Source organism: Odontesthes bonariensis, chromosome 22 (assembly GCF_027942865.1).
Source record: "Odontesthes bonariensis isolate fOdoBon6 chromosome 22, fOdoBon6.hap1, whole genome shotgun sequence".
Classification (NCBI taxonomy): domain Eukaryota; kingdom Metazoa; phylum Chordata; class Actinopteri; order Atheriniformes; family Atherinopsidae; genus Odontesthes; species Odontesthes bonariensis.
In genome coordinates this window covers 11,838,013-11,848,023 of record NC_134527.1, presented here as the reverse complement: position 1 = coordinate 11,848,023, position 10,011 = coordinate 11,838,013, and the positions used below count along the sequence as shown (strand labels likewise).

General features: G+C 37.8%; 1 protein-coding gene across 3 annotated transcripts; it reads left to right on the top strand.

Annotated features, from left to right (window-relative positions):
• Window positions 1–3,258: 3,258 nt before the first annotated feature.
• On the top strand, window positions 3,259–8,841 carry swi5 (SWI5 homologous recombination repair protein). 3 transcript variants are annotated; one of them, XM_075455770.1, is made up of 5 exons: window positions 3,259–3,442; window positions 4,109–4,178; window positions 4,277–4,380; window positions 4,690–4,784; window positions 8,220–8,841. In XM_075455770.1, the coding sequence occupies exons 1-5, from the start codon at window positions 3,345–3,347 to the stop codon at window positions 8,282–8,284; spliced, it is 432 nt and encodes a 143-aa protein (XP_075311885.1). In that variant the 5' UTR covers window positions 3,259–3,344; the 3' UTR covers window positions 8,285–8,841. The 3 variants fall into 3 exon arrangements, with proteins under 3 accessions (XP_075311885.1, XP_075311884.1, XP_075311886.1); XM_075455769.1 differs by having other exon boundaries at window positions 4,097–4,178; XM_075455771.1 differs by having other exon boundaries at window positions 4,130–4,178; window positions 8,220–8,839.
• The last annotated feature ends 1,170 nt before the right edge of the window (window positions 8,842–10,011 follow it).

The window sequence follows — 10,011 nt, the reverse complement described above, 5'->3', positions numbered from 1 at the left end:
TATTGCAAGAGCTGTAAGAAGAAATTTAGTGTCACTAACATTCCGCCCACAAAATAACTGGCTTGAGAATATATCTATTTATTATCATTACAGTCACCAGAATTTACAAGCTGTGCACTACTTGAGGCAAAAATGGGGAATAAGTTACAGAGAAGATGGATGATAATTGGCTTCTATAACTATAACAGCCAAATCATCCATCAATTGCTCTATTTTCTTCTTTACGTTATTTTTTCTTAGAATGTGGCCACCCAGACACTGGATCCTGACTGCAGATGATAAGATTTACTTAAGCCAAAAATATGTTTGTTCACAAAAGCACAGATTTATAATTGCATCTTGCACACAACATTTTTGTGTGTAGGTATCTGGTAAAATACATTCGTTTTTGCTTGTTTTCCTTTGTTTGTTTGCATACATAGTTGGACTGCATTCTTTAGAATAAGGGCTTGTGCAAGTCAAGTGAATAATTTAGAGGCACGATCGCCCTCCAGTATAAGCTGCGCTTGTAGCACGGCCCTCAGATGTGTATCGATGTGTTATGACATGCTGGTCACCATCCTCCTCACCTCCGCCTCACCCAGCAGCGTGTTCGCCCTCCTCCACTCAGTCTGCTCACTGTATGTTTTGTGCATTCCCTTAGTCTCTCTTTTTCAAGTGCTTTTGCTTTGTGTCTGGGTATCTTATGGTCCCTGGTCATAACTCCCCAGCAGTGGAATTCAGATTCAGTACAAAGGAGCAGCTGGGATTCCATGAATTATGAACATGATAGATACAGTAGGAGGCTTTCCAACTAGCAAAACAAATCCAATCTTCCCACTTCTCCCTCTTTCCTCTTATTTTCCTGCTGCTTCGACCTTCTGTCCCATTATCCACTCATCCCCATTTCCCTGTTTCTCCTGAATAGGCTTTCATTGTGCCCATATTTCTTACTACATCTTGTTTGCTCAAGTCTTCTCTTTCAAAATTCGATTTTTCACATATGAAAAGAATGCAATAAAAGAAAATACAGGATGTCAACACATCTGACGTTGAGACTTTTCTCTGCTGTCCAATACAGAGAAGCTGCTGTCAAAGTTTTGCTGTTTTTTGTTGGTTTATTTTAATAGCAGTTTGCTGACTTGCTATTCTTGAAATTTCATCACATCTGATATAAGTCATGCAGCCCGACAGCATGATCTTCACCATGTTTATTATGGGTAGGGTGTTCTTTTTCTTAATGGCTTAAGTTAATCACTAATAGACTAACAGATGCACTGCAATTTCCAAAGAGCTTTGCTACGGTTTATTCTGTTGATGGGGAGTTATCCCAAAAAGACGATAGCTTATCTATAAAACGTTTTACAAACATTAGTCCTGCCTTTTCACACCTTTCTTTTAGTATTGATATCCAATTTGCTTGCCCATGGAGCCCTTCTCGGTTCAATGGGCAGTGTATGATACAGACTGCCATCCTGTAGCTCTTCCGTGTAGATGTCTTTTGTGTTTCTTTGTTTTTTTCACCAAACTTTACAGTCTCATGAGCTTTTTTCTTAGGATCTTAAAAGCATCTTAACAGTTTTTTTGAATGTTGAAAAAGGAATTAAATTTTTGATGAGTCCATTGTATTTTTTTTTTCTTTTTCTTAAATGACTGTCTTAAAGCATTGCTGATGCTCCCAAACACTGTAAAGTCTACATTTATTTCCAACCTTTGATGGCTCACTTTTAAATGTACAACAACACACTGACTCTCGCTCATGCTAACAGTGATAACTGATGTTTGCGATGACATTTAAAAACTTACCCATAATCACTGCAAGAATTTGTGCACGTTTGTATGTATGACCCAGTGTTCTTTATTAATTTAAGTTTAATATGGCAGCGATTCAGAATATATGATTTAATTACTGCAAGCACACATGCCTCTTACTGCTTTGTCAGAGATGGGGAGAAGTAACCCACCTCCATAAATTTCCCTCTCTCCCACACACACATGACTGTGTGCAGAAGCTATCACCGCCCAGTGAGTTGTAATACTGCAGTTTCTGAAAGGAGGAAAGGCCATGCCTCTTGTCTGAATTTTTTATTCCCCGCCCTCTCTGTTTCTGTATAAACGAATAAATAACCAATGAATCCAGGGGACATAACATAGAATGGACTAGATTGTTTTGTCCTCCACACCACAACATCAGCTCCCATTGACGCACATATTGTTTGCTCTCTTTTTTCACCGCTTCATCCTCTTTTTTACCCTCTGTGAAATCTGGCTCACTCTATGTATTTTAAGGGCTAAATGTTTCACAATGGTCCTTTTGTACTTGGCCAGTTAACAAGGCTCCAAAGCCTTTTGGCCTCAATACGTGGAGAAAAGTGTGTGTCTCTTTTTGTGAACTGAAGCTGACCTTGTGCTTTGTCAATGCATCACAGATGTCCAAGAGCAAGGATGGTAACCAGGCCAGAATGGACTAATTCTGGATCAGCTAATGAATATTTGCCACTTAGCTCTGACTGAGCAGTATTCTTCTCAGTCAAGTGGCGTGTTGGTTGTTTCAGACAGAGAGGGAGACGGTGAGAGAGAGCCTTTAGGTGTTTTGTTAGGTAAGAGTCGTTAACCAGCTCTTTGTCGCCATCGAGTGGACAATAATGATTTTTGCTGATGCAATTTAATTTAATGGATTTGATTAAAGCACCAAACATTATGTTTATATGAAATGATTTAATCTGATGAATGCATCTATTCTATGTCTGTGGAAAATATATGTATTGGCGTTATAAATTCCAAGTCCAGCTCACAATGATATTGTGTAAGCAATGTGCTTTATAAAGTAATATGAAAGGGACTGACCTCTCAATTTGTCATCAAATATGCAAAAATTCCCCCAGTCTTTCTCCCTTTATGGTTGTGTGCTTGGTATAGGACAGGGAAACAGAAAAGTTATCATTTCATTATATACAACATCTCACAAAAGAGTTAATTATTCATATTCTAAAATATAAAGTTAATAATAGAAATATTTTTGGTATCTTTTTGTCAGCCCTTTTCGTATTGTAAGTGTTGATGTGTTTAGAACCTTACCACCACTCCAGTTTCATGTGTACAGTTAGACTCTAACTTGAAATCATTTACACCAATATTCTCAAATATCAAATAGTCCAACTCCTCTCAAACCTCTGGATCAAACTAGGAGGAGTTTCATGTGACAATCTGTTGCCGTGGTTACCTATGTCCCGCCTCCTGGCTTCAGTATCCAATCACATTTCGCTATGAGTCTGTTTACTATCAGCCGCGAACTGCAAACTTCTTTTTCTCAGTACTGTATTGGTGTGCGGTAAATCAGATATTTCTTTAACGCTGAAGGCAACATGAACACTGAGCAGTCCATCGAAACACATTGCAGTGCAAACAATTGTCAAGTTTCTACGCCGGAAGGAAACGACTCAAAGAGAGGAACACTAAAAAGGTATCGTCAGAGTTAGCTTAGCTCTAAAGGTAGTCATCAGCTAAGTCAACGCTAGCCAAAGGTCCAGCTAACGTTACACGTCAAGCTAACGTGGGATGTCATTTGTCATTTTTGTTAACCACAAAGCAAAAGTAGGGCTACCACAGCTCAGTTACCTAACTCTGAAGGTTTAGCTTCGAGTTGATGTTATGGTGTGTTGCACGAGGGACGCTCGATGGATGACGTTGTAGCAAACCAATACAATAAAATCTCTCCCTCTCTCTAACCATTGAGAGATGCTAAAAATAACTGTGAATACTGATTGAAAGTATTTTAATGCCTGGTGTTAATAGTTTCAGATTAAGGGTATGAATGGTGTCTGATTTGATCAGAATATAGTCGATAAAATATAACAAATTAACTTTCCTGAGTTAAATAGTTGTTGCTATTAAATCACCCCACCGACTTCACTAAACTTAAAAATAACACGAATGTATTTGTGTGTCACTGGATGAACAGTTGTGAAGTGTTTTGTATTTTGATTTAAAGCTGTTGGTGATAAGTTAATGTTACTATTGGTAATCATAAAGAGTAATTTACTGAGTTAAAAAACAAACGAAACGCATAGCCAGTCATCTTCAATACATTTTATTCTGTCATGAAACATGTTTGTAGATCCACCGATAGTTTCCTCCCGTTTTCATTTAGAACTCCATTCTCAAAGTTTAAGAAGGTACACTCCAACTTCAAGTCGCCTGTGAGTAACTCCTCTCATCACACAAACCTTCGCATGTTACTGTTTGTTGTGTCATACATGTGTTCTGTGTTCATGAGTTCTGGTCTTGCATGTCACAGCTTCAAGTAGCTGAGAGTGCTAAAGTAAGCCCTGCAGAAGAGGCAGCAGAGCTAGTGAGGAGAAGAGAGCAGCTGGATTCAGAGATTGCACAACTGGAGGCAGAGTGAGTACAGCTGTGTTAATCTCTCTGTATTTATTTTTTTTTGTTTTCTTTTTTGAGGACCAACTTTAATGGTATAGAGGCTTAGCATGTAGTGATGGTTCTGGGTAATATTAAGGAAATATTAAGGAATATTAAGGAATCAATAGGTATGATCCATATAATTAGTTCCCCTAAATATCAACATATTTTACGCAAATGGTAGTTTTGTTAATGATCATTTTTTCAGATGTTTACTTTTTTCTAAGCTTGTGTATGAACTTTTGCACAAAAAGTGCCTTTGAATGAAACTATTGCATCTCTGTTTTCCAGGGGATATAGAGTAGAGGAGCTGGAGCACCATATCGATAAAATGCATGAATACAATGATATCAAAGACATTGGACAGTCACTCCTGGGGCGTATTGGTAAGAGAGCATTTAAGTACCCTAGTTTTATCTTGCAATCACAGTTTTTGCATGCCTTGGGGAAAAAGTTGGAAAAGCTGTTTGCCAACTAGCATTGCGTTTGGATTCGACTGAAATCAGAGCTTAATCTGGCATACACAGCACATCAGGTTGAGTTGATTTTCCTAAAGTCTTCGGTTGGGTTCGCGGTTTGTAAAAATCATTTACCGTAAACCTTCTTGTTTTGATTCGTCCAACCTTATGGTAAGTATGTCTTCTTTTTAGCCTCCTTTGTTTCTGTTAAAAACAAAGTTTTATAACTTTCCCTTTGTTGCGTAATCACATTGAATTACAAATTAAGTCTGTTTGTAGTCAATTTGAATTCCTTATCGGCAAACTCTCAGCTTCAAGAAATAAGGGTGGCGAGACAACCGCTGATCAGGACTATCAGTGACTCATGTTAACAACTCTTTGGTAATCTGTCAGCTGAATGTGATGCCTGTTAACACTTCTTTGCTCATTTATAATAGACCAGTGTTATCAATAATCTGATGTTATGAGACACAAAACAATATGTCTTTTTCTGGTGTGCTTAAGATCAAAGAAAACAAACTGGACAACCTGTAATCATATCTCTAAACCCCATCTAAATGACTCGGATCGGATTTGAATAACAAACAATGCTAAAAACAAGACGTGAGATTTGCTCCAAAATCATAAACAGACTGCAGTCAAATTGTAACTTGACCCTTGTAATTATAATTGCCTGTGGTGTTAATGTTAAAACATTATATTGCGAATAATGACTGTGGAAAAAAAGATTGGGAGCATAGTGATTAAACTTGATTTGCAACTGTAGGTCATAGGATAGCATGCAAACTAAAAACTAGGGGCTTTGTGTTATTAGATGAATATGGCTGCAGGTTGGTGGAGTTTCAAGTTGTTCTGCCACCAACCACTAGAGGGCAGCAGAGAATACTTTCTTCTGACCAATGAGGCAAAGCCATGGCAAGTCTTTTATTTAGCAGTATTTAATCCCACAACACATACATTTTGTAGTTTGATTACTATAGTGTCCCCATGAAACATACAAACCCACCCATTAGCTTAACAATGCAATATAAGGGCTTCAAGCATCTCTGTAGGGGAGCTTGCTACTTATGTTCCCACCTTTCCCTACTTGAATAAACCTGCCACAGAAAATTGTTTTATTTTCTGTGTCCACTCATAGAGTTTCTACTATTCATCAACAGCAGATACATTTGGTGCTACATTTGATCAGCTTACTCAAATCATTGATATATTTTTATATATATATATATATTATATATAACTGTAACTATTGTATAACACACTTTTCCTATAAACTTTAGAATGACAATTTGACATTAATTATCTCTCAGGGTTATCATGATTTCTGTGTGAGGAAGTAGGGAGAAGTTCATGCTTTTCACACTGAGGAATGTTTTGATGAATCATGTCCAAATGACAACATGGTATGTGTGACTTATGACTTTGTACCTACTTTTATATGCATATATGTGTGTGTGTGTGTGTGTCCAGTATTAAATAAGATCTGGGCATTCTCTTTCAGTTTAATTGATGGACTGTGTAGAGTATATACACAGATAGTTTGCCTTTCATTGATTGCTCTGATTATTTTCAGTAGACTGCATAGAAAAAAACTCTCACATTAAATATTTATCGTGAGTTAAAAGCTTGCGATCTCGTTAAATTCCATCTCAGTATAGTGGACAGTCAAGATGATAATGACATCTTAGTGAACAGAGGTGGCATTTCCCCTCTGACACAATGACTGTCTTTCACATCACTCATACGCTGACACACAATTACAATCTCTGTGTGTGCCCATAGATACATGCATACACTCACACGTGCACATGCAGTCAAGCACAAGCCTAGGCTATCATCTTCTCTTCCCCCTTTGTGCTCTTTTCTCTCTCTCTGTCTCTTACTTGGTCTCAAACAAATGCACTTTCACAAAGAGTCCACACTTAGACACTGAGTTGCTGTTGTACTGTATGCTGTTATTCTGACAGGGAGGAGACGAGTGGGGAGAGTGAGCAGTGAGAGATGTCCTATAGTACCCTCCAGAGACAAAGTTCCGTTGTGTCTGACCGTGTCTGTCTGTCAGGATCATTTCCATTGTCATTTCAAAGTTTCTTTTTTAGCATATATCTTTTTTAAAAAGTCTTAAGCCTCGTTTCTCTCGCACGACTGAAAAACCTGCCTTTGTTTTTTATACAGTATGAAACAGCTCTATGTTCATTTTAAAGATTCATCTCTTTTTGGAAAGCATAATATTTTCAAGAAACAATGGCAAAAAAAGCTCAATTAATGCTATGGAAACCAAACAGTAAGGATAGATGCAGATGAAGGCCTTTTCATAATTTATACATGTTGCATTAATGGCTCCATCAGTCTGTTAGAGCAACTGCATTCAGATATAGGTTATGTTTGCCTTAATGTTTATTGGAACCTAATTAATATATAACCGTCAACGGTGTAAGAGAACGCCATCGTGCACACGAGAGACTGGTCAATACATCGTGAGTTATAACACCAAAGTGTTCACAGAGTCATGCATGCCAGTGTGATAACAATGCTTTACTGAATAGTCTGTTTTATAAAGAACTCTTGCAGCACCACTCAAAATGTAAAACGGGAACATGTAGCAGTGTTTTTTTTTTCCCTTTTAATTTGGCTCACATGCTTTGAAAACAATATTTAGATACCTCAGTAAATGGCATGGAAAGCCATGACGCTGGAAAGTTTTGGAGGGGCCCTCTTTGTTTAACTGTCAGCTGAACGTGACACATGTTAACACCTCTTTGCTAACTTTTAATAAGCAAAGACATGTCCCTTATCTGTCAAATGAATGTTGAATATGGTAAAACAGACAAAATGTGATGTCGTTTGCCAAGTCTGATTTGCTACATGGTGTGCAGTTCATAAACAGGCAGTAAAATGAAATCCTATTTATGTAATCCTGTCATTACATTACAACTATGCATAACAAATGATGCAGCTGTGTCACCCACGTACATATCGGAGAAGCAGGTGATTATCAGGTTGAATTCCAGCACGTCTTGGTGTTGTTTGGTTCAAAATAAAAAGGAGAAGATCTACATGCTGTGCTCTGTATTATTGCGCTTTAACAGGATAAATACATGGGAGTCATTTTAAAAAAAGCTGATTTTTATTACTTAAGTAAATTCAACCAGAAGATTATTTAAAGATGTAAATGAAAAGGTTTGATTGTACCTTTAACTGCATTTTAGGCTACAGTATTAAACCTTTTACCTAAAAGTACACGCTCTGTGTTTTAAGCGCTGTGTTTCTCCATACTCTGATCTTGGTCTGTTTAGTGTTTTGAGGATTGTTTGAAATGTAAACCAGAGGGAGTTGACCCTGTAATCTGTCTATGTCTTGCAGCTGCTCTGAGGGGGACCACCACACGAGATCTCTACTCACACTTTGGTCTTGAACTGGATGACTGAAGATAAAAACAAGGAAACGCAGGAGTGCTCCCTCAAACCAGTGAAGAAGACATCTTAAGTTAGAGAAGTTAGTGTTGACTTGGTCCAAAGATGTGTCTCCTTTTGGGACTGATTAAACCACTTTCTTTTCATTTGAATTAATTCCATTTTTTTTTCAGCTTTTACAAAGAGATATTTGGTTAAAGGGAGTCGTAAAGAGAGGAGAATCTGATTTGTCCAGCATGCATGAGTGGTATTGAAAACATGCCTGCTATTCAGGCCGTTAACTGAAGGTATATAAATGTTCGTGACTTTAATCTACTGCCTTTTAAATTGTGGTTGAATGTAAATTCTTGGGTGACATAACTATGAAAAGACTTTTATCATTTTGGAATTACATAAATAGTTCCGAGAAACGTGTGGCTGTAATGACGTCAGTTATTTCTCTAAACTTTGTTCTCTTACAGAAAATTATGCGTTTCAGTGTCAAAATGTAAAATTAAATGTACTCTAAATGTAGTTGGACCGTAACTGTAAAGAGTAATAAATTAGAAACATAGTATTTGTGACTGAACTATGTTGACAGTATTCAAGAAACAATTAAAATTTTTGATATTCACTCCAAATCCTTAGAACAATGAAGGTAATTGATAAAAAAAAATACTACCACCGATTTCTTTGTTTTGGCTTCTCAACCTAAAAAAACATGTCCTATCAAAGCTTCTTAGTGGTTTCATCAGAATCAAGTTTATTGCCAAGTAAGTTTGCACTTACAAGAATTTTGACTTGGTGTAGTTGGTGCATCCCCCATATTAATCCCACCCACTTCTATAAAAAAAGAAGAAAGAGAAGACCTAGTGGTCGGGAGGAAAAGAGGCAAGTATAGCATTCATTTACTGTTTCCTGTATCTCTACAGAGCTAGCTAGAGTTTAACTGAAGAAGAAAAGTCTTGGGTTCCTATATACTCTGGTTCCTTTGTCTGAGAAAGAAAAAGAAAGGGTCTGAACGTACTGAATGGAAATTCAGACCAGTGGCATTCTGTTATGGGTGGGCCCTTATCGGCCCGCTGATAATGGGACTTCTCTTACTGACACAACCACCACGGTGCTCTGTTAATGTGTGTGTGGGTGTCATTTGGCATCTGGCCTCAAAAGTGTTTTATGAAAGTGTGTCTTTGCACTTTAATCTCAGATTTGTAGGCCAAAGTTCGTATCATTTCATCCTGATGATTGCACCATTGCCTTTCGCCCATTCACAATCTCACATCCATGAGTCATACACTGTTTGCACTAAATGAGACGGGGTTCAATATACAGTGCTTATTTTATGTAACTCACATGATTGGGTTACACGTGAAATATTTGGCAACAATTTCTAAATAAGTGTTCCCATTATTTCAAGGCAGTGGGGAAGTAACCTTTGTTGACCTGCGCCTGTGATTCCGTTTTGTTATAGTAAGCCCTGTGTAATCTTCCGTTGTTGTGGAATGTGTTTCATGACATGTCACATTGTTATGACAAAAACTGTGTTAAATGTCACCCTCTGGTTTTCTGCAACCGTTGTAGGCTTTGGGACACATTTGTGTTGCAGCAGTCGCTTGATGGCAAACGCGATTCAGTGTGTGGCATTAAGTTGGGTCACGTGTTCCACGCTGTTATTTATTGGTTCACTCCAGTGTTTACAGCTCTGCTACGACAGTTAGGCCTTTAACTGCATGTAAACATCATGACCTGCAGAGTTTCAACTG